Below are 24,841 nucleotides of genomic sequence, written 5' to 3'. Positions count from 1 at the left end.
ATGATCGAGAACCGACAGCTGAATAGCCGTGCTGTGACAGAGCGCGTTGAACATTTTCATTGAGAGGATGGGAGGTAGCCACTGACAACGGTGAAACCCTACATACAGCTTGCCATGGAAAGGAGTAAGAAGGATTGGATGAAGACAGTAGGAAAGCAGAGAGACGGAAGGGACAAAGCATCTCCACACGCTTATCTGAAATTCTCACCAATGAATTACATAAGTATCTCTATCTTTATCTTCATGTTTTATTCATCATTCATAACCATTTGAGTCTGCCTGATTGAGATTTACAAGATGACCATAGCTTGCTTCATACCAACAATCTCCGTGGGATCGATCCTTACTCGCGTAAGGTTTATTACTTGGACGACCCAGTGCACTTGCTGGTTAGTTGTGCGAAGTTGTGATAAAGAGTTGAGATTGCAATTGAGCGTACCATGTTGATGGTGCCATTGATGATCATAATTTCGTGCACCAAGAAGGTAGGTGGGGATCCTGTGGGGTCTATAGATCCTGAGGTGATCCTGTGGGGTCCACAGATCCTGAGGTGTCAAGGATTTCTCATCCCTGCAATCTTTAGGCATGTAAAATGCCCTTTGTATGCAATCCTAGCATTTAACGCCAGACTGCAGCATGTTTCTGGCATTAAACGCCACTTCCATGCTTGTTTTGGGCGTTCAACGCCACTCTGCAGAATGTTTCTAGCGTTGAATGCCACTTCCATGCTTGTTTCTGGCGTTTAACGCCAGCTCTCCTCAGGGTGTAATCCTGGCATTTAAACGCCAGACTGCTGCTTCTTTCTGGCATTCAACGCCAGCTTCATGCTCTGTTCTGGCATTGAACGCGAGCCATATGCTCCTTACTGGCGTTTAAACGCCAGTAAGCTCTTCCTCCAGGGTGTGCTTTTTCTTCTGCTGTTTTTTATTCTATTTTTAATTTTTGCAATTGTTTTGTGACTCCACATGATCATAAACCTAATAAAACATAAAAGAACAATAGAAATATAGATAAATAAAAATTGGGTTGCCTCCCAATAAGCGCTTCTTTAATGTCAATAGCTTGACCGTGAGCTCTCATGGAGCTTCACAGATCATCAGAGCATTGTTGGGACCTCCCAACACCAAACTTAGAGTTTGAATGTGGGGTTCAACACCAAACTTAGATTTTGGTTGTGGCCTCCCAACACCAAACTTAAAGTTTGATTATGGGGGCTTTGTTTGACTTTGTATTGAGAGAAGCTTATTGTGCCTCTTTTCCATGTTTACAGAAGGATAACCTTGAGCTTTAAATACAAGGTAGTCCCCATTCAATTGAAGGACTAACTCTCCTCTGTCAACATCAATCACAGCTCCTGCTGTGGCTTGGAAGGGTCTTCCAAGAATGATGGATTCATTCTCATCCTTCCAAGTGTCTAAGATTATCAAAATCAGCAGGGATGTAAAGGCCTTTAACCTTTACCAACACGTCCTCTACCAATCCATAAGCTTATTTTATTGACTTGTCTGCCATCTCAAATGAGATTCTTGCAGCTTGTACCTCAAAGATCCCCAACTTCTCCATTACAGAGAGTGGCATAAGATTTAGGGAAACTCTCAGGGACCAGCAAATATATCAATATCTAACCATCATTCAGCCAGCATGCGTTTTTACACTAGGGCTCTCTCACGCGCTATCACAAACGGCTTTCTCTCACGCGCTATCCCAAACGGCTTTCTCTCACGCTCCTCTCCAAGGAACTAGCCGCAGAGCACCGCTAGCCGGATACGCTCTTCTACGATCGCAGTTTCGTTGACAAAGCTTGAAGCTTCACCTTTTACTCTTTGATAATATTTTCTTCTCCGTTGATCATGGAATCAGTGTTAGAAGAACAGAATATTGAAGTAAGCAATTTCTCCCTCTTCTAATTTCATGATTTTTGTAATGATTTTCATAGTGCATCAATGAACACAATGATGATTATGATTATGAATTTCTGAGCTTGCAAAGCATGCTGTTTTTTTTTTCATAATAGAGTTTAAATTGAATGTACAGAATTCAAATTATACCTTATTCGCTTTTGATTTTCATAATGCAACAATTCACAATTAACGCAAACCAACTGTTTGATGAAATGACTAAGACAGAAAATATAAAAAATGTTAGTGTTTCTTGTTTGTTGTTTCTGAGTAATGAATAATGGTTTTTAGAAGAATGCCCTGCTACCATAAAACACTCTTGATCCATCTTTTTTCTTCTTACTATTATTACTAACATCATCAATTGCTGATATGATGTTGTTATTATTGCTGCTTTCATGATTCTGAATCACATCACCACAATCTTTATCTTTTCTTTTAGATTTGTCAATTTCCATAGGTAGCTTCATTCTTGTTAATAAGACAAGATGCATCCTCAATGAAACTGATCTAACCTTAGCTGCTAAGAACCTGAAGTAGAAGTAGAAGCATCAAATTTGTAATTGTTCTATAACAGTAAACATGTTCTATGATTTTTTTGGGGTTGGAGGTACATAATTTCCAAGGGTTAGGAAAGTGAGGCTAAGCTTGTTAATAGGTAGTGTTGTGTTTTATGTAGTTGTTTTGTTTTGGTTGGGTTTGTGATGCATTCAAATGCAGTCTGTTGTTGTAGGATCCTGTTTTGCATTCTTTTTTGTACATTTTGCAACCAGTTTAATGAGATTCTCACACATGACTTAGTATAGTTTGTACCTACTTTAATGAGATTTTGATTTACTATCTGATGTATGCTAACTTTTTTACAGGATGTGCCCAAGGTTGGCATGTGTTTTGGAACCATTGAAGATGCAAATCAATTTTATCAGAATTATGCCAAGCGCGTTGGTTTTATTACTAAGATAAGGTTTACCCGAAGAGTTGGTAAAGATAATGTTCCTAAGAATCAAATGATCACTTGCAATAGGGAGGAAAAACGCAAGTCTAGAGTTTCACCAATAGAAAAGACCAACCCTAGAACCAACTACAATTGCCCTGCAAGGATTTCTATTAGGTTGAATAAGGAGGGTCTTTGGATTATATCGAAGGTGTGCTTGGATCATTCACATCCTTGTGATCCAGAGATGGCAAAACTGTTGACACGTAATAAATAGATGACTATGCACATGTGTCGAGTCATTGAGAGGAATGATGAAGCAGGTGTGAGACCAAGCAAAACATATCAAGTATTGGTGGGTGAAGCAGGAGGTTTTTCTAAGATAAACTTAATGGAAAAAGATGTTAGGAACTATCTCAGCAGAAAGGTACGCAATGTTACGGAAGAAATGGATGCTAGGGAGATGTTGAAGTATTTTACACGGATGAAGGAAATGAACTCTGATTTTTATTTTGATATTGAACTTGATCAAAACAAGCGTCTCAAAACTATATTTTGGGCTGATGCTCGAAGTAGAGCAGCATATGAGTACTTCGGTGATATAGTTTCGTTTGATACTACTTATAAAATCAATCGTTACGATATGCCATTTGGTTCCTTTGTGGGGGTTAATCACCATGGTAACTCAGTGCTTCTTGGGTGTGGTTTGTTGACTAAGGAAAATGCAGGCTCGTTTACTTGGTTATTTAATGCTTGGCTTACATGTATGCATGGAAAGGCTCCTAAAGGCATTATAACAGACCAATGCCTCGGAATACGAGCTGGAATTGAGAATGTGATGCCAGAGACACGTCATAGGTTATGCATTTGGCACATTACGAAAAAGATTCTAGAAAAATTCAAAAGACACAAGAGATATGAAGAGTTACAAAGTGATTTAAATAATATTGTTTGGGAGTCTATTTCAGAAGATGATTTTCAAAATCAATGGGAAGATTTTCTGATTGAATATGGTTTAGAAGATAACAAGTGGCTATCAGGTACTTCTCTAAACATGAATTTTTATATTTTGCACATAGGAATTAGCATATTAGTATTTAAAAAAATATCAAGTGGCCATCATATTCTATTTGCTAGAATTCTAACATGTGTTTGAATATGCCTCTAGTACAATTTTCTTATTCTAATTTTTTTTAAGCTTCAATGCATTATTAACATGTTTATGACAACATTTGCATCCAATTTTGTTAAGTTTTCTTACAAAATTTTTTTATGTATATTTGTTTACTATGATACATAGATATCTATGAAGAAAGACATCGATGGGTTCCAATTTTTCTTGACAACTTTTTTTGGGCTGGTATGAGATCCACACAACGAAGTGAGAGCATGCATTCATATTTTGACAAATTTATAAATAACAAGAGCTTGTTGATTCAATTTGTCAAACAATATGACAATTGCCTTGGATGGAAAGAGCAACAAGAAAGGGAGGCTGATGTTGAAGACTATAAATCAATAATACCTTGTGCCACTAATTCCTTAATAGAGAAGCAATTTCAAGGTGCCTATACTAATGCAAAGTTTAAGGAAGTACAAAAGCATGAAAGAAAGCAAATTGTATTTTGAACCTTATGAAAGCAGTTTCTACATCTAAAGTCTATTCTATTTTGGAGGATGTATCTACTTCTAAAGAGAGGGTTTATGAAGTTAACTACAATGCGGAAACGAAGGATATTACATGCATGTGTCAAATGTTTGAATCAAGAGGCATATTATGCCGTCATAGCTTGGTTGTCCTAGGGCATGAACGCGTGAGAGAAATTCCAAGAAGATACATTTTGGACCGTTGGAGCAAACTTGTGAAGCGAAGACATAGTGATATTAAGAGCAGCCATGATCCAAGTTTGTTGAATCCAAAAACAGAGAGGTTTGATGATTTATGCTCCCATTCGAACAGTGTTGCTCAATTTGCATCCCAAACAAAGGAAACAAGTGATATCTTACATCGTTATCTTGATATGGCTATGGCGGAGTGTCAAAAGCATGTTGCTAACTCATCATCTAATGCCAATGAGTTAGATAATTTGCTTACATCAGAAGATGGTGGTAAAGATGCACTGTCCATTTTTGTAGGAGGCTGTATAATAAGCATTCAAGATATTAAAAGCCCTCCTTATGTGTTCACTAAGGGTTGTCCAACAAATAGGTTAGGATCTGAAAAAGACAATATGATAAAAAAGAAGACCGAGGCAAAGAAGAGGAAAAGTGAGATAACCGAAAAAGAGGTAAAACATTATTTTATTTTGTTACCCATGCTGTTTTTTTACAATAAATAGACTTTAGATGTAGAAACTACTTCCTTAAGCTATATATAAAGGATAATCAGTTGTACTTTATAGCCATGCTGTTATTACTTAGTACTTACACTTGAGTGATAGCTTTTTCTATTGTATATAAAGGATAATCAACATATTGGAGATATTCAAAGTCTCCCTTTCAACGAACAGGTTCATCCAATGGTTTGTGATTTTTGTGATTTATAAACATATGAATTTTATACATGTGATCTAATATATTTATTTTTTCTTTTAAATTGTTTCAGCTTCAAGATGCTAACTACAATGTTAATGAGAGATTTGAATCTGATTCAATGGGAGCATCAATGGGAGGATTCATGTCCTTATTGAACTCAATCCATTCATACCAATTCTCAAATGTCGATTGATAGCAAAATCATGTCGAAGCAAAAAGAATTTTATTTGGCAATACATTAAAGAGTTCAATTAGCTGATGGTTCATGAGACAATTATTATTTTGGACAAGAAATAATAAAAATGATTAGTTTCATGTGTACAAACTGCTTTCAAACTCCAATACAGCAGCTTGCTGCTCCTGTTATTCCATTTATTAGTAATAATAATTAATGCTTGCTTGCTAACTTACCCAATTGGACAAAATGCAGTTATTCTTTTAAAAAAAATTCATTTGAATATAAATTAAAACAAGTACCAGTTACAATAATAATAATAATAATAATAATAATAATAATAATAATAATAATAATAATAATAATAATAATAATAATAATAAGAACGAGATGATGGAGAAATTTGTAAGCAAAATAACTATGGATATATGCATATATGCCTCATTAAAATGGGTGTAAATTAAATTTGTTTATAGGTACAAAATTAGTTTGTAACTAGTATTTTACCCGTAATAGCATTAAACTACTTTTATAAAATGGTCGTAAGGGACAAAAGTCCCCGTTGGCTATGAAGACCAGAGTATTAAACAAAATTAAATAATAAATTTTTTTGTTATTATTTTCAAATAGAAGAGTTTAATTTTTTAACTTAATTTTAACATTCATTATCTAAAATTTGAAATAATTTAACGTGTATATTTTTAATAAATTTGTTATACTTGCTATTTAAAAACAATATTTTTTTCTACATGATAAATTAAACTATCATGTGTGCAAACTGTCTGATTCATGTGTGCAAAATCTCATTAAATCGGGTGTAAAACAACATATTCATGTGTGCAAAAATTCATTACATTAGGTGCAAAATGTGCTGATTCATGTGTGGAAAATCTCATTAAATCAGGTGCAAATTATCAAATTCATGTATGTAAAATTATATAACAAAAATCTCATATATATTCACATAATGCATAGCCAAAACAACATAAAAAAAATTAAAACAACAAACACTAAGAACTATAATTTATACCCTTATTGCTAGGTGATCACATTGGCGATCTCATGTTGTTTTCATCTTTTTTGTCTTCCCTATTAAATCAATACAAAGACCTTTTCAAAGAAACAATGTTTAATCTTTCAGAAATCCGAAATCTTTCCTTTCTTATAAAAAAAACCTCAATCAGAAATTAACCACGCAATCAAACAACACAATCATTAATTCAGCATCCCAGTTCATTCTCAAATGTAGCACGCCAGAATAAACACAGGCAAGACAGACAAGGAAAGCACAAGTAGGTAGCAGTTACAGCAAATAGTTCAAGTAGCAGTTAAGAACAGTTTAGCAATTAGGCAAACCAAAACAAGTTCAAACCCAAGCAAAGCATACAAATGCATATGGTGCATGCCTGTCCTATGGCTGATGAGGCTCATCTGTCGGTTATCCAGCCAACCCGACAAGTCTGAATTGTACTTAGACTGTCCCCCGATGTGCATCCCCAAGAGTCTATGCATAGCTTTTTCTCAAATAATCAATATTACTCAATGGGGGTAACATTTTCCGGGAATTTATATAGTGCCCGGTCACCCACTTACATCGTAGGGTCAACAGAGTATCGAGTTTTCAACCTGGTACACGTGGTGGCAAGCCACGGCACTTAATCCAGGGAACCTCGTATCTCAGATATTTCAAATTCATAAGCCATGTGAATAATTCAAAGTTCACATCTCAACATTCTCAACATCATAATCATTCATCAATCCAAATTTCATTTCCAAGTTCTTTTCAAAGCCATATTTCAAATCAAATCCTCATCATCCTCTTTTTCATTCTGTTCGTTAACAATCTCAATTCCAAAACAAAATTCTTTCTTTGATAGACAAATCAATCTTAAAACGTATAATGCTTAAAAACAAATCTTTTTAATTAATTACTTTAAATAAAACTTCCAATTTTATAAAATTTCGGCAGCATCTCCTCTAAAACTCGGACACTGCCACCCTTTTCGGGTCCCATCCAAACATTTTCTCAACCATTTCCAAATCTCAAACATTTTCCAAAATTGAACCAGTTCCAATGTCAAATTATTTTGAAATCAACCAATTCTAACAATAAAACTCTTTTTAAAATCGAATCAGCTCAAATGCTAAATCATTCATAAAACCAAACCAACTCACAATCAAACCGCTCCCAGAATCAATTTATTTTCATATCTCAAATTATTTCCAAAATCGTTTCATTTATATTACTAAGTAAACTCTAGAACCAAGAAAATCCACATTTCTTAATAATCAAGTAAATGACATTCCAAACCGGTTTTTATCCACAACCACACACCACTCACGCAATCAAGCACTCAATAATTCAGTCCAACAAGCCTTCACATCCATAAGACAAATACAATCACAGAAGTAAATCTCTTTGCACCAATATCTATTTATCACAACTCTGTAATATAAAATAGATTTTAAGAAAACCCCTATCTCGACACGCGAAACCATAATCAAATTGAGAATAATTTTATTAGAAATACAAAAAAACTTTAAGTTTTTAATGTATTTTTTTTGTAGTTATTAAATAAAAAAATTTAAAACTTCCACTAATATTAAGCTTGTCAGTGTCTTTAGGACACATATTAACTAAACCCAAATTATTATTATGTTATATATATTTTACCCCACTATTAAACCGGCTCCCTCTCTCTTCGCGCACTCTCTCTCTTCGGCTCCTTCCATGGATGACGGTGGCGTGGTAAGGACGATGGCGGCGACGCGGCAGGATGCGGTGGCGACTTAGGCGCGGCAGCTCCAAGCCGGCAACCCCGTCACTCGCGAGCCATCTCTCTTTGCGGTTCTGCTCTATCTTTTGCGCGTCCTTCTCTCGTGACGGAGTAGTGGCGGCGATGGCGGAGAACATAGCGCGGCAGTGGTAACGAGCTGGAGCACGAACGGCAATGACAGGGTGGACGGCGGCAATGCAAGCAACAGGGCGCCATAGCGGCGGCGGGCTGCTCCCTCCCCGATGCTCTTCTTCCCTCCAGATCTCCCTCTTCTCTCTTCCCTTTCACCCTATTCTTTCTTCTCTGTCTCCGTTTATCCCTCTCTCCCTCAACGTTTTCTTTCTTTTCTTTCTTTAGTTTTTTCTAAAGCTGATAGTAATTGGGTTTTGGGAAAAAGGGTTAGCGGCGGCGTGTAACAGTAAGCAAGGAAAAGAAAGAAAATTAATGATGAGGTCAAAGAAAGGAATTGATATTCAAAGGAAGCATCCATAGTGAATCATAGTTTAATAGTTTATTAATCTTTATTTTCTCTTTAACAGTTTAAAGGTTAGTAGTCTTTTTGTTTAATACACATAGCATATAGTATTTATATTAGATATTTATTAGTTAAAATTTATATAAATATATAGAAGAAAACAATTTTGGTTTCCGTTATCTTATTAAGGTAGAAAAATTAGGATTTTGTTTAGTTAAGGTTTAATTTGAGAATTTGGGATTAAATTGGAATTTGATGATAATTTTAATAAAATTAGAGTATATCATATTAATTTGAAATTCAATTTAATCTCTTAAAATTACTTAAAAATATATTTAACTATCTATTTGCTAAACTTTATTATTTAAATATAGAAAATAATTCGATAATTATAAAATCAGATAAAACCTTAAATTACTTTAAACTCAATCCATCAAAATTTGTTTTAATTATCTTTAATAAAATAACTTCTGAAGTTAACGCATGTAATGAATAAATAAATCAAATTAGTTCTTAATAAGATTTTTTTTTTGAAATTTCTGGATCTTACATCCTACCCACCTTATAAAAAATTTTCGTCCTCGAAAATTGATACAAAATAAAAGAGATTTCATATCATTTCCCTCTTGAACTCATTTAAAGAAAATGCAAAAGTCCTCTATATATATAGTTTCAAATACCAGGATTTTCATATGGTTTAAAGGTATAAAGGGTACAAGTGTTATGCAAAATAGAAGTTACAAGATAGGCTTGATGTACAAGGTGATATGTTCCAAACATGTGATGGTAAAGCAAGGCAGCAAAAGGTTATAAAACAAGCCGGGGTTAAACGATGTGCTTAACGTCCGCATACTAATCTCATACCAACTTCAGAGTCTTAACTATTTAAACTTCAGCATAACTTATCTCCACCATTCTCAACCGTACTTCATTGAACAATTCATCCAAAGGTTTTTAATTTTGTCAAACACTTTGCAATCCTTACTACTGATCATAAGTCCCACATCAACAGAACTCTTTCACATAAAACAAGGTTTCACAACTCCCTGTGGCATCATACACTTACAAGTTTCACCCTTTTGCGTTCACCAAATGTGTCCTAAAGGACTAATGTGTCGTTTACTAAGTCTATCGGTCGCACAAGATACCAAAACTAATCTCGAGTATACTCAAAAGGATAATAGACCATAGAAAAGAAAGAAAAGCAATAAGGACCATGTTCGCGAGAATTTGAAAGAATTGTTGAAATCACAAGTAGACAAGGATAAACAAGTAATGAAGAATGTTTGAAAAAGGATCAACTGATAACTTTAAGGGTAACTCTTTGAGTCAAAGGGATTCGATAGGATCAATAAAATGAAAAACAATACAGTATTTTGAAACGAATTCAAGCTGAGTCAAGAAATATGAGGTTTACAGAAGAATAATATCCAAACCAAAAACAAAGTTTATAGAACTCAAGAGTATGGTTTAAAAATATTTTCGAATGCATTGTTCTTAAAGAATGGAAAACTTAAGGGGAAATTATTTCATATTCTGAAAGAGAAAATGGGTAATAGACATCCTTCAAAAGATTAATAAAAGCGTAAATGTGGCATTATTTCAATATAAATTCGAGTGGAAATATATTACACAAACTTTGAAAATGGAAAGATTAATTTGACTAAGAGCTAAATTGTATTTTCTCTTTTTCAAGCATGTATGAAAACTACAATCTTGTTGGAAGAAAACTTGACATAAAGTTTTACTCATAAAAGAAAAGATGATGCATTACAATCGAAATTTTCAGAGTACAAGGTAAATGAGTGTAGGCTGAATTGAAAGCGATTTTATTAAAACTTTAATAGATGGTTATATCGCCCCGAAACAAGTTCAAATCACATCAAAGAAAAGCACTGCTCAGCAAAGCAATTCAAAGTCAGGGACAACTTTACATAAGAATAAATCAAAACTTGTTTAAAAAGGTTTAAAACAAAACTCCAATAGAAACCATAGAGGAAAACAGGGCAATTGCTTACAAAATTCAAGAGAATCATGAAAAACGTAAATATTACGTCATGTTAAAACAAATTCAAGTCGAATTAGATTATGTAAGATTTGTGAAATGAAAATTAGTTATGCTAAGGATAAAATTTTTCATCGAAAACTTTGAAAGATTTTTTTTTTTGATAGTCAAATAAAAATTTGCATAAAAACATAAGCTAGGAAATCAAATTGTAATCCTAAAAAAGAATTTTGAATTTAAGAACTCCGATAGAAAGAATCAAGAGGAAGAACGGTACTTTTATTTAAACTGGATTCGAGCTGAAGGGAAAAGAAGACTAAAAATCAATGGTGGCATTTACAAAGAATGGATAATCTAAAGAAGGAATGAATTCATTTTCTCAAAAGAAATACAAAAAGTTTAAATAAGGTATTACATCAAAACAATTGTAGTTAAAATAAAATATGCAAAGTTTGTAAAATAAAATTTAATTAGGCTATGAATAAAATTTTATTTTATTTTGCTTTAATATTATTTTTTTTTTAAGAATCTTGAAAAATACTCGGATGTAAAATCATATAAGAATATGTTTAAAAATTGTGATAAGGTTGAAAATAAATCAAGTTGTAGTTAGTGAAGGAAATTCAAAGTAGGAATTATTTTCTATAGAAGATTAGGTGAAGCTTTACAGATAAACAGATTTAAACCATATAAAGAAATTTTAGAATCCATGTAGAAAAGTATATGCTAAATTTAAAGGTAATCTTATCCAAAAATTTGAAGGATGATTGGGAAACACAATTAAGTAAGAAAAAGATCAATTCAAAACTTTTCCAATCGAAAATAAGCTCAGGTTACGTCAAGGGGATACACAGATTACGTAGAGAAATTCAAGGTCAGGATTTATGATGCCGAAAATTTGGAAGATAATCAAGAATATGGTAAGTTTAAGGTATACATTAAACATGAAACAAAAGTATCAATTTACAAAGTTAACTTAGTTCGAATCATAATTTTCAAGGTTCAAATCGCTCAAGATTTAAAGATCAAGCATTATGCCAAAATAAGTTCAAGATCAGATCAATGAGCACAGGATTCTTAAAGAAGAATATAATCAATGGTAAAGGCAGATGTTTTTAAAAGACTCAAACAAATTCTTAAGAATACAATCAAATAAGATTGTGGACGAATAATGAAATACGGTCGGAGAATGATCAATCATGGTTCAAGAAAGGAATCCGAGTCAAAGAACTTCAACGAGGATAGTAAACAAAAAAAAGAAATGATATGCCAACCTAAGCGACATAAACAAGAATCATAAATCGAAACCTAGCACGAAAAGCGAACCCTAGCATCCGCGAACCACGTGACTCGCATTACCCATTACTTATCAATTCCTTTTCGCCTATAATAACCTATTAACTTTCCCGTTCACATAAGCCATCAACATTAAGTTGGCCAAACTTAACATCAACAGATATGCAACGGTAAGCTAACAATGTTAATTATTAGGCAGTCATGTGCATCAAATTCTAATTCTCGTTATTCAAACAAGACCTACTACATGACAGACTCTCAGAGTATGCAATTGAAGCATAATCAGTCCATTCCCAAGGCTCTACAGGAAAGACTGCTCTGATACCATAAATGCTTGTGCTTTTTATGTTTATTATTTTGCTCACCAACTTCAATTAGCACTTGTGGTTGTTGCAAAGAAACAGGTCAAAATTGTACTACTTTTTAATTTTCTTGTTAGTTTGTGCAATATTGTTGGAGCTTCTTGTAAACGTAAAGACATGCTTCATGAAAGTTAAATACGAAAGACAATTGTTGCATTATAAAATTGAGATCTTTCTAGTGGACGTGGCTTAAATCAAGAAACAACATTGAAAAGGGTAGGTGATACTTGATGGGGCTCACATTATGAAAATCTCAATCAAAAACCAACCACGCAATCAAATAACACCATCATTAATTCAGCACCAAAGTTCATTCTCAAATGTAGCACGCCAGGACAAACACATGCAAGATAGACAAGAAAAGCACAAGTAGGTAGCAGTTACAGCAAATAGTTCAAGTAGCAGTTAAGAACACTTTAGCAATTAGGCAAACCAAAACAAGTTCAAACCCAAGCAAAGCATACAAATACATATGATGCATGTCTGTTCTATGACTGATGAGGCTCATCTGTCGGTTATCCAGCCAACCCGACAAGTCTGAATTGTCCTTAGACTGTCCCCCGACGTGCATCCCCAAGAGTCTATGCATAGCTTTTTCTCAAATAATCAATATTGCTCAATGGGGTAACATTCCTGGAAATTTATATAGTGCCCGGTCACACTTATGTCGTAAGGTCAACAGAGTATCGAGTTTTCAACCTGGTGCACGTGGTGGCAAGCCACGACACTTAATCCAGGGAACCTCGTATCTCAGATATTTCAAATTCATAAGCCATATGAATAATTCAAATATTATATCTCAACATTCTCAACGTCATAATCATTTATCAACCCAAATCTCATTTCCAAATTCATTCAAAGACCATATTTCAAAGAAAATCCTCATTATCCTTCTTTTCATCCCGTTCATTAACAATCCCTATTCAAAACACAATTCTTTCTTTGATAAATAAATCAACCTTAAAACATATAATGTTTAAAAACAAAGCTTTCTGATTAGTTACTTCAAATAAAACTTCCGATTTTATAAAATTTCGATAGCATCTCCTCTAAAACTTTGACACTGCCACCCTTTTCGGGTCCCATCCAAACATTTCTCAAACCTCTTCTCAACCATTTTCAAATCTCAAACATTTTCCAGAATTGAACCAGTTCCAATATCAAATTATTTTCAAATCAACCAATTCTAACAAATAAACCTCTTTTTAAAATCGAATCAGCTCAAATATTAAATCATTCATAAAATCAAACCAACTCACAATCAAACCGCTCCCAGAATCAATTTATTTTCATATCTCAAATTATTTCCAAAATCGTTTCATTTATATTACTAAGTAAACTCTAGAACCAAGAAAATCCACATTTCTTAATAATCAAGTAAATGACATTCCAAACCGGTTTTTATCCACAACCACACACCACTCACGCAATCAAGCACTCAATAATTCAGTCCAACAAGCCTTCACATCCATAAGACAAATACAATCACAGAAGTAAATCTCTTTGCACCAATATCTATTTATCACAACTCTGTAATATAAAATAGATTTTAAGAAAACCCCTATCTCGACACGCGAAACCATAATCCAAACGCGTCAACTGAACTCGTTTCTCTCAGTCCAAAATCAGCGGCAACTAAAGCCTCTGCTCCGCTTGCTTTCCCAAAAGCAGAGACAGCCTCAATCACTACATGTAAGCTCGGCTATTGATCCCTAACACATCAATATCGCAAAGACTTTAATACACGTAACAGGACACTAACGCAGAGGTTTTTCGAAATGTAAATACTTACTATAAAAGAACACAGAGCAGCAGGGATTTCAGCATCGGTTGGGCGGCTCCAATGGTGGCGCAGGACAGAAAAACTTGCAGTGACCATGTGATCATACATCCTGACACAGATAATCTCAGCAACCACCCTCACGGTAAAAACCAACTTAATAGACAAAGAAGTTGAAGCAAGCTTAGCGCTTACCACACAGATACCGACTTCAATGGGGGTTCCAAGTGGCAGCGGTGTTGTCCGGCGACAGAGGCACGGCCAGAAGCTTCGGCAACGGCGGATCTGACGGGGATGGCGCTGGCAACATGAGCGGCGACTGTGCGTGGCGGCTGGACGGGCGCGGTCCTCCCTTCCTCGCGGATCTCTCTCCTCTGCTTCACCCATGGACGACGACGCTGACAGCTGCAACAACGGTGACAGGCTTCACGGCGGGGACGACGGCGGCGACAGGAACCCGTGAAGACGACGACGAACGCGAGTTCAGTGGCTGGCGCGACGCTCCCTCTCTCACCCGCGAGCTCTCTCTTCCCTCTTCGCGAACGGCGGTGGCAACAGCGTCTGGAGGTGGCGGCACGCTTCTCTGCTCCCTCAACTCCACGCTCTCTCTCTCTCCCTCGGATCTTCCTCCTGACGGCACATCGGCAGCGACGGTGGCAATGGTGCCCACCACCGGCGCTGTCTCCCTCTCTTCCCCCTTCTCCCTTTCCGCGGCTCCCCTCTCCTCTCATCCCTTTCTATCTTTATTTCTTTTTTTTTTTCCCATGAATTGTTGCTGTGTTTGGGAGAAGAGAAGGGACTTTGGTGGCTGAAGGAGGTAAGGCGGCTAGGGTTAGGAAAATTGGGGTTAGGGTAATATTTTGGAAATTTATGGTTTAATTTAGGACAAATATGAAATTAGGGATTTTTGGCCAAATTAGGGTTTTGTTAAATTTTAATAAAATTAAGAGATATTATATTAAATTAAATATAAAATATCTATCTTTAAAATACCTTTCAATTATAAATTTATAAATTAGTTTCGATTAAATGCTAATTAAATAAAAATTGGAGACAAATAAACTAATTCTCCTTCATTTATAGATAAGGTTAAAAATATAAATATTTAAAATCAAGGCATATAAAATATTCACTATTTTTTCAATTATAAGAACTCTAAATAAAAAAAAATAAGAGTTTATTCAACTTTTATATAAAAATCTCCAAAATACAGTCTTAAATAAATATAATGCATCGTAAATAATTAATTAATAACTTTTAAAAATTTAGAGGTCTTACATCCTACCCCACTTATAAAAATTTTCGTCCTCGAAAATTAACTTAATACCTAACATTCTAAAATAGTTTTGAATATTTAAAAAAAACAGAGATCTTGGCAGATTTATGTATTAATTTTCCAAATATCGAATAATTTGTAAAACTTAGGTGTAAGGGAAAAGTGTGGTCTGAAGCAACAGTACTTTACTTTCTAAATGCGTTTTAGATATGCTTCCTGATATGAGAATGAGATCATGGGATATAACTACTCCAATTTATATATAAGATCACATAGGATTCATACATAGCTAAAAAAGGAATCATTCATTCATTGAAAACTGAAAAGTCTCTTTTGTGTTTGCTTACATTACATGCTACAGTATAACTCTTTCTTTCCTAAAAGAATCAACACACAATGAAAAATGTAAAAAGTAACATGCACTTGGTTCTCGCAACTGATGCCAAAACCAAGGCTCAAATGGACTCCTGAACTTCCCCAAACATTCATTGAGACAATTAATCAGCTTGGAGATTCAGAAAGTGAGTGCATACTATATAGTAAAAACTACAAAACAATACCTTTCTACAAAACAAGTATATCTAATGATCACTTGAACTTTGTTATATAGAAAACAAGTATATCCAATAACCCCTAAAAAGAGATGGTAACTGTAAGTCTTGAATTTCAGTTTCTGCGCTTCTTAGCAACAGTTTTCTTTCTAAACCCCTTCCCAACCGAACCAAGGCATTCAATCATCAATTCATCAGTATTACATACTATGTAAGGATTTGATTGAGCTGGAGTTGGCTTTACCACTCTATATTTCTCTGATTTGTTTATAATATCCTTAAGAAGTGCATTTGAAAGTGATGTAAGCATTTGGATGACCAATTGCTTCCTTAGATTAACGCACTCAAACTGCAATAACAATGTTCACAAAGATTATATATTATAAAAAAAACATGAACATCAAAAGCAAAAATAAAAACTATATAAAAAAATAAGCAAAAATAAAAACTATACAAAAAAACATTTACTTCGTCCCATTCTGGCATGTTGGACACATTAATCTCGATACTACTAGGATTCCACATTTCTACCCATTTTATTACAAACAATCCGCAATCATAGCTGAAAAAATAATTGTAGAATTTAGTTAGTCTTATCATGTACATTTATATTATTTATAATATAACATAATTAATATTATGCTTACTTATTTGATTGTCTAGGAATATTCAAATAAATTGGGATCAGGTCATTCTTTGGTAGCTCATAGTTTGGCACAGCTATCGAGACCATTTGTTGAATCAATTTGCTCTGAAAAAAAGGTTCATTGTTAATAAATAAAACTATTAAACCACATAATATAATATCATGTGAGCAAAACTATTGAAATTATACCGCATATATGTCTAACTGCACCCTATCTCCTTTAGCCTCTTTATACAAGGAATCCAAGACAAAAAGTCTCTTTTCATAGATGTCATAAGCATATAGCCACCAGTGATAGTCATAGCAACACGGCACCAATAACTGCATTATATTATATTTTCTTATTAGGAGTGAAAGTCTTGACCAACAAATCGATTTATAATTTAACAAAGTAATGATGAAATTGTCCAAAACCATAAGTACCAAAGGATACAGAAATACTTCTCATGATTAGGGTCAGCAGATTCAAATGAGGCAAAAGGAGGCATCACTAACTTTAATGTATAAATAAAGAGAAGCTCCAATGCCCATATATCAAGTATAGATTCAAAAACAGAGGATAACATTAAGTAATATATTCATGTCTATAACTTTATATGTCCAATTATTGTTATTAGTCCAAAAACAGAGGATAGCATTTCTGTTTCATTTCTGTTCCATTATAAATATTTAATAGCATTCAAATGAAAAAAATTAGCACAAGGTAACAGTGACAGGGTATGTGGATAGAAACAGGGTTCTGAAAAAAATGCAAAGCACAAGAAATAGACACACCCAGAATTAAATAAAGGTAAACATTTTCGGTCTAGTACTATAATCTTAAGGGATTCAACTATGGTAGAGAAGTTTCAACTATGACAGGGAAGGAATGAAATTAATCCACAAATAGCATGACACCGACAAAATAAATACATAGCAAATATAGCTCTGGCACAAACAAAAAAAAATTACCACAATACATAGAGAACAAAAATTACTCACCCATCTATGTTTTGGAATTTCCTTTTGCTCAAAAAAGCTGTCACCATTCTTTCCAAAATCATCGGGAAGAAGTACATAACTTTTTTTCTTTCTTTTGATCAAGTGTCCCCAATGTGAGAACATCTCTCCCTATATATAAAGAAATAGTTAGATTATAAAGTTTAAACTCTCCAATTATAAAACTGAAAAAGTAGTTTGTAACTTTGTATACACACCAAAACAAAAGCATTTATGCAATAGACATCAAAGCTAGGTGGCCTTAATTTGTTGAAAAAAAAGATCATATAATTCAAAACCTGCATTTTACAATGTAATGTTAGTTCCAAAACATAATACACATAAAAATATAAAAAAAAAAACAGAAACATGTCACAATCAAGAAATCTAACCATATTGTTTATCTGATGTCTTGGCAACATTGACATGATATCCTCCCTAACAAGCATTGCTCTAGGTATATCTTTTAAGATGCACAAAGTCTCATCCTTGTTCAACCTATCGTCTGTTGCCCAAAAGTATATCTTATCCTTATCTACTTCTGTTAACTTATTATCCTCTATCACCTTTTCTTCTTCCCCTATTTTATTTTTCTCATCTATCACCTTTTTTTCTTCCTCTATTTTGTTTTCCTCATGTATCATTAGGGAGAATGATGGAATTGATGGTACCACAGGTTCTTGTGTCTTCTTGATTGGAGAAGGTGTATATATATCACAGTCTTCTATTTCTAAGAAAGCTTGTACTGCACTTTGCACAATTTCTCTCCATTCAAGTTTTATTGCATCATCTAAAGCATAAAACAGAACATATACACAAAAATTATATTAATGTATGCACACAAAAATGAGATTTAAAATAGAGAGAAAGTGGAATCTAAATAATAAGAATATGAGTGCAAACTATGATTCATGTGTGCAAAATATCATTAAGGTGAGTGCAAAACATCAAATTTATGTGTGCAAAATCTCATTAAAGCAAATGCAAATTATCAGATTTATGTGTGCAAAATATCATTAAGGGGAGTGCAAACTTGCTGATTCATGTGTGCAAAAATTCATTAAGGTGGGTGCAAAAATTCATTACATAGGGTGCAAACTTGTTGATTCATGTGTGCAAAATCTCATTAAAGCGGGTGCAAAAATTCATTAAAGTGGGTGCAAAATATCAAATTCATGTGTGCAAAATCTCATTACATAGAGTGCAAACTTGCTGATTCATGTGTGCAAAAATTCATTAAGGTGGGTGCAAAACATCAAATTCATGTGTGCAAAAATTCATTACATAGGATGCAAACTTGCTGATTCATGTGTGCAAAATCTCATTAAAGCGGGTGCAAAAATTCATTAAAGTGGGTGCAAAATATCAAATTCATGTGTGCAAAATCTCATTACATAGGGTGCAAACTTGCTGATTCATGTGTGCAAAAATTCATTAAGGTGGGTGCAAAACATCAAATTCATGTGTGCAAAAATTCATTATATAGAGTGCAAACTTGGTGATTCATGTGTGTAAAATTACATAACAAAAATCTCATATATATTCATATAATACATAATGCAAAACAACAAACACTAAGAACTATAATTTATACCCATATTGCTAGGCGATCTCATTGGCGATCTCATGCTGTTTTCATCTTTTTTGTCTTCCCTATTAAATCAATAAAAACAATAATTAAAGATTTGTAGAACAATAAATAAAAAAAATCATAACTATAAAAAAAGCACATACACTATTTTTACCTTGTTTTGACCTCTTTTTCATCATCTTGCTTTGCATCACTATAAAGAAGAATACACTATATTTTACTTTACATTCTCTTTTATTACAAAAGATAAATCAAAACTAATTTTTACCTTTCTTTATCTTTTTGCTCATCTGATACATTATCATCTTCCTTTGACATTTTGTTGTCATTATTTTGTTCATCAAATCTATAAAAAAAAATTTAATTAGTGATAAAGAGTGTTTGTAATACTCATAGGCTTCCCAAAATTTTATTTTTTTTACCTTTCTTTCTTTTCCTTCGTTGTGTTATCTTTATTAAGCTCCTTCGCCCCCCTTTTCTTAGTTGGTGCTCTTGTTGTGTTCTTTGCAAATTTAGCATCAACACCACCTTGCTTAACTAAAAGGGTAACAATACCCTACAATAATAATCACACAGATTATATTATACACTCATCATATTATGCAAAACAGAAAAAAAATCCAGAAAAGGCTCAGTTCACTAGAAATTAATATTTAGCTTATAATGCTTTCCATTTGCCGACGGAGAAGAGTTGTAGCATAACTAGCATTCCATGAATTAAAAATTGAAAATAAAAAACAAAGATTACATATTAAATCTAGTTTAGTTTCAATTTTGTTATTTACCATTGTAATTGTATTCTCTACAGTTTGCACCAAACTTGCCACTATTTTTCTTTTATCACACTGCATTCAATCTTTAGAGCAAATAACTACACACTAATTCACTAATAAGCACACCACAAAACAGCACAATTATACTCACTAATCCACATCTGCACTCAACAACTTTAGAATGTCATTTTACTAACTTCTAAAACAAGGCATGCAAATATAAGACTTAGAATAAAATTGAGGCAATATCATAACTATAACTATGCCATTTGAGCATTCTATATAGATATCAGGATTTTAACAATTAAGAATTCAACACAGTTGTATGTATCTCAAACAACACACACATCACACATCACACAAGAACACATAAAGGATCAAACCTAATTAATATATTTCCTCTTAGATAAACAAAACGTAGCTGATAACTAGAAGTGAAAAGAATTCAACTTAGAAATGTGCATTAAGGGGTTCATTAATAGAAAGAATTCTGGGATATTATAAGCAATCATCAATTTTTTAAAAAAAAGAAGCGAATTAACATGATAAAATAAATAAAACAAATCGTTCGCCTTTGCTTTGATGATTCCTGTGTCAACTTCTTTGCAAGTTTTTCTTTATCCCAATAAGCAATCCATGGTGGTGGAGGCCCCATATAATTTTCCTTATCTCCAAATGTGTCTTTGTGGTAATAGATAATCTACAAGCAAAATAATAAATGTAATGATTATCATCAAAAAAGAAATGAAAAAAGGAAAAAAAAGGATAAGTACATTAGACAGATTACCATCAAAACATAAAGACAACCATCAATATTTAATGTATTTTTTTCCTTGAATTTTTGAACCCCTTTCATAAGCTCATCATGCACAAATCTTGCCCAATTGTATCTTGTTATATTCTCTACATCAACAATGGCACGTAAGTGCTTTGGGGATGTGACAGCGCTACTTGTTGGTGCCAAAAATGAGCTAATAATGAACATTGTAAATGCTCTCCTAAAATAATCTCTCCCTTTGGATGTTGAAACATTACATTCTCTTGAATGTAATACTTCTTGTAACCATGGGTTTGTCACAGACTTGAATGGGGCAACTAATCTTTTTTGCTCTGAAGTCCAATCTTCTTCTTCTGAAAAACTTTTACCAATTGAAGGTAATCCTAGAGCTAACCCAATTTTGTCTGTTGTCACATCGATATCCCCCACCACTAATTCCAGTTTGCTTGTTATTGTGTTATATGCTTTAGCAAGTGCGAGGAATAACCGCCTATCAATTTTCCAATCTTGAATAGCCTTCATGGATGAGAATTCCATTTTATCAACTTCAATTTTTTTCTCTTTTGTAAGAGAATTTATCGTTGTGAAAACCGAAACAGGAGAACAACGACATTCTATTACTTTCTACAAACATAAAGTAAAAAAACTCTTATTAAACTGGGTGCAAAATATGCTAAGTGATATATGGAAAATTTTATTAAATTGAGTGCAAACTGTGCAAGTGAAGTGTGCAAAACTTGATTAAAGTGAGTGCAAATTGTAAAATTGATGTGTGCACCGCTAGGGGGCCAGCAGTTTTTAGTACAAGTTAATAATCCCAGCATGCAGCATATGCAATATTTTTTCCTATGGTGTACAAATTAAATAACCCACATCATATACCAGCCAAAAATATAACAACGACCCACTAAACAGTTACCAAAGACATGTAAGTAACAGTATGATTTAACATTATCCCATCATTTTAGTAGTAGAGAGAAGCCTAGGGATATATCTACTAGACACAACATACATAAATGGAAGCAGCCACATTTGGACATGGTCCTGTCGTGCTCATGCCATGTGTTGATGTTCAAAGTTAAGGTGAGAGGATCCAGATTGATAGGAATTATATCTAGGCATGTATACTTTAGGCAAAATTGATGTGTGCAAAATCAAATTAAAGTGGGTGCAAACTATTCGAAAAATGTGTGCAAAAAATAATTATATTGAGTGTAAACTATGCTGAATAATGTGTGCAAATTCTCATTAAAGTGTGTGCAAAATTTCATTCAGATGGGTGCAAAGTGTCCTAAGTAAAGTGTGCAAAATTCCCTTTTTAATTGGTTCATACCCGAGATTCTAGTTCTTCAAGAGTTTTCGGCATTTTCCTTCTAGTTCCTACTTCAGATTTCTTTGTAGTTGTACTTCTTCGCGGCATCTTAATATCTGGATCTTTTTCCATTTTCAAATAATCACTGCATGTTATTAAGAAACATACTATTAACAAAGCTAGTAATCAATTATGCAGTAGCCATTATCAAAGCTCTACCACAACAAAGCTATACTAACAAATGAGATAATAACTTAATGAATTTTTTCAAAGATTTATAAATTAAATGTCATATGTTTAACTTTTGACACTCCAGAACATTCTGGAAGCTTAAGTGTTCAGGCTAAAGAAAAAGTGTCTTTACAAGCTCAACATATACCTATTTAGTCTATGATGTCTTGAAACTTGCATATACTGAACAATAGATTGTCTATCAAACTTGCCTTTAGTTCATTGGCCATCAATTCATTGTCAGTATTTGAAACTCCAAACTTGATAGCAATTTTTGCAATAAGACTCTTCTCCCACAACTTTAGGATAGCAGCAGCTAAGCCTTGAAGTCTTCTGTTCCTTCCTTCATAGTTCATATTAAACACAAAATAATTTAATTGACTTTATGCATAAAGGGATAACCATGAAAGTATTTTTGAATATAGCTTTATTTTCTTTCTGAGAGCTAATATTGGTTGACAGCCAAGTTATTATGATTTTCATATACATGTATTGATTCAATTCATCAATCTTCAAGCAATTAATTCTTGTTACAGAGATTTCTTTTCTATGTATGATTAGTTAATATAATAGCATGAACAACAATGTATTTAGGTGGTCTATCAAAATTGACATCAATGAGGTGGCTTGATTAAGAACCTAAGTCATATGATATAACATAGCTCCTCACACTGTTGAATAATTTTCATGCACAGCAAAATAAATCATTGACCAGAAACCACCAACATCCAGGAGCATACCAAGGACAAAATGGACTGGCAAAAGTAATAATAAAGGTAGAAGAAGAGAAGAGTTATTAGAGAGTTGCTGCGGTAATTTCTCAAACAGGTGGTGGGCAATCTACTCATGAAAATGGTGTTGCTGCGTCTTATCATATTAAACTTCATCTTCAATTTCCAAAGCTCTACCACAACAAACCTCTAGTAACAACTGAGATAGTAACTTAATGATGAATCAAAATCAAAATCAAAATCAAAATCAAAATCAAAAGAAATTTTATTATAGAGTATTTAAAGATTTTTCATGAAAGACAGGAAACATTGAGTAATATTTTTGGGTGTTATTATGAATTTCTGGTTGCATGTTTTGAATGGATACAGAATGATGGACAGCAAGAAGGTAAGAGTTGAAGAAAGCAATAAATGAACAAAAATCAAAACTCATTTACCTTCACATTAATCTTGAAGAAGCATCACGCATTAGTAGAAACGAAGAAGAATGGATAGAGAGCTGAGAGATGCTGTTGCATGTTGCAGAGAATAACGCTGCTGCTATTGGAGACGCTAGTTGAGATGAACAGCGAGCTCAAGAATGCTGATTCGTGTTGAGCGTGCTCCAGCGTTGAGAGCAACAAAAATGGCGTGCAAGAGTGTAGAGGAGAGACTAAAATTTTTGGGGAGAAGAAGAGAGCGTGGTAAAGGAGCGTGAATACACGCTCTCTTTATGGGTTTGGGCTTTATTTTGTTTGAGGTATAAAATTAGTATTGCTGGTTGTTTGCTGGCCCAAAAGTTAGAAAACTGCTGGCCCCCTAGCGGCGCTCTAAGATTTATACCTGACCCCAGGTCGCATAGAGCCTTCTCAAAGGTCATGGTGCCTATGGTACAGGATATTAAGAATTTACCAGGATCTTGTTTCTTTTGAGGTAGAGTTTGCTGAACCCATGTATCTAGTTCACTAATGAGCAAGGGAGGTCCATGGTGCGGAATTTATAACCCACACTTACTAACCGGAAAGTGCATCGGGTCGTACCAAGTAATACCTTACGTGAGTAAGGGTCGATCCCACAAGGATTGATGGATCAAGCAACAATGATTGATTGATTGGATTAGTTAGGCAAGCAAAAATTGGTTTTGAGATGTTCAAAAGGTTTAAGTTCGAACTTAGAATATCAAAAGGATAGACAAATAAATAAGTTGGGAATAAAATGTTGAGAAAGCAGTTAAGGTTTCAGAGTTATCTATTTTCCAGATTAACTTTTATTACTAACTAATTTAATCATGCAAGATATAATTTCATGGCAAACTATATGTGACTAGACCCTAATTCCTTAGACCTTCCTAGTCTCCTCTAAAATTCATTAACTGCCAATTCCTTGGTCAATTAATTCCAATTAGGGGGTGATGATCAATTTCTAGTTTATATGCCAAAAGAATCCTAATTATCCACAAATAAAGGGATTATATGTCACATATCCCATTAAATACAAATAATTAGAAATTCATTATAATTTGTTTTCAAGCTATTGTTCAAGTAAAGAGCTTTTCCAAGTTTTACAAGAACTCAATTAGAACATGGGTCATACTTCCGTTCCACCCAATATTCATAAAATTAAGAGCGAAAACAATTATTGAAATATAAATCAAAACATGAATAAATTAGAAAGATCAAACGAATTAATCCATTACAAATAGACAGAGCTCCTAACCTTAACAATGAAGGATTAGTTGTTCATGGTTCAGAGAAGAAA

The 24,841-nt window shown here is 33.8% G+C and overlaps 3 protein-coding genes across 5 annotated transcripts; all 3 read right to left on the bottom strand.

Moving 5' to 3' along the window:
* Positions 1–6,651: 6,651 nt before the first annotated feature.
* LOC107487000 (uncharacterized) lies at positions 6,652–14,981 on the bottom strand. Of its 3 annotated transcripts, none has more exons than XR_008005654.1 (4): positions 14,433–14,981; positions 14,250–14,349; positions 13,657–14,169; positions 6,652–7,657 (listed from the first exon to the last, which is right to left on the bottom strand). XR_008005654.1 is itself a non-coding variant. In XM_021140583.2 (3 exons), the coding sequence occupies exons 1-3, from the start codon at positions 14,966–14,968 to the stop codon at positions 14,019–14,021; spliced, it is 777 nt and encodes a 258-aa protein (XP_020996242.1). In that variant the 5' UTR covers positions 14,969–14,981; the 3' UTR covers positions 12,540–14,018. The 3 variants fall into 3 exon arrangements, 1 of the variants encoding a protein (XP_020996242.1); XR_008005653.1 differs by having other exon boundaries at positions 13,657–14,159; XM_021140583.2 differs by lacking the exon at positions 6,652–7,657 and having other exon boundaries at positions 12,540–14,159.
* A 1,198-nt stretch (positions 14,982–16,179) lies between these two features.
* On the bottom strand, positions 16,180–19,337 carry LOC110278697 (uncharacterized). Its single transcript, XM_052262516.1, has 7 exons — positions 19,283–19,337; positions 18,081–18,478; positions 17,692–17,820; positions 16,900–17,031; positions 16,712–16,815; positions 16,533–16,626; positions 16,180–16,413 (listed from the first exon to the last, which is right to left on the bottom strand). Exons 1-7 carry the CDS (start codon positions 19,314–19,316, stop codon positions 16,180–16,182), a joined length of 1,125 nt encoding a protein of 374 aa, XP_052118476.1. The 5' UTR covers positions 19,317–19,337.
* A 1,139-nt stretch (positions 19,338–20,476) lies between these two features.
* On the bottom strand, positions 20,477–23,807 carry LOC110275387 (uncharacterized). Its single transcript, XM_052259221.1, has 5 exons — positions 23,542–23,807; positions 22,586–22,716; positions 22,164–22,287; positions 20,840–21,454; positions 20,477–20,752 (listed from the first exon to the last, which is right to left on the bottom strand). The coding sequence occupies exons 3-5, from the start codon at positions 22,272–22,274 to the stop codon at positions 20,564–20,566; spliced, it is 915 nt and encodes a 304-aa protein (XP_052115181.1). The 5' UTR covers positions 22,275–22,287; positions 22,586–22,716; positions 23,542–23,807; the 3' UTR covers positions 20,477–20,563.
* Between the last annotated feature and the right edge of the window lie 1,034 nt (positions 23,808–24,841).

The sequence above is a fragment of the Arachis duranensis genome, chromosome 1 (assembly GCF_000817695.3).
Source record: "Arachis duranensis cultivar V14167 chromosome 1, aradu.V14167.gnm2.J7QH, whole genome shotgun sequence".
Lineage (NCBI taxonomy): Eukaryota > Viridiplantae > Streptophyta > Magnoliopsida > Fabales > Fabaceae > Arachis > Arachis duranensis.
This window is presented reverse-complemented; position numbering and strand designations above follow the sequence as displayed.

Bases quoted from the DNA above. Each gene is read 5' to 3' on its own strand.
- LOC107487000 (XM_021140583.2), bottom strand. From the start codon at position 14,968: ATGAGAGGAGAGGGGAGCCGCGGAAAGGGAGAAGGGGGAAGAGAGGGA. The intron at 14,350-14,432 runs GTAAGCGCTAAG...TATCTGTGTCAG, and splicing joins TTGAAGTCGGTATCTGTGTG to GATGTATGATCACATGGTCA. The intron at 14,160-14,249 runs GTAAGTATTTAC...AGGGATCAATAG, and splicing joins CTGCTCTGTGTTCTTTTATA to CCGAGCTTACATGTAGTGAT.
- LOC110278697 (XM_052262516.1), bottom strand. From the start codon at position 19,316: ATGAGATCGCCAATGAGATCGCCTAGCAATATGG. The intron at 17,821-18,080 runs GTTAGATTTCTT...CTTTATATATAG, and splicing joins GACATCAGATAAACAATATG to GGAGAGATGTTCTCACATTG. The intron at 17,032-17,691 runs GTGAGTAATTTT...AATATAATGCAG, and splicing joins AAATTCCAAAACATAGATGG to TTATTGGTGCCGTGTTGCTA.
- LOC110275387 (XM_052259221.1), bottom strand. From the start codon at position 22,274: ATGGAAAAAGATCCAGATATTAAGATGCCGCGAAGAAGTACAACTACA. The intron at 21,455-22,163 runs GTATGAACCAAT...TTATGTTTGTAG, and splicing joins TTGAAGAACTAGAATCTCGG to AAAGTAATAGAATGTCGTTG. The intron at 20,753-20,839 runs GTAATCTGTCTA...TTTTGCTTGTAG, and splicing joins GTTGTCTTTATGTTTTGATG to ATTATCTATTACCACAAAGA.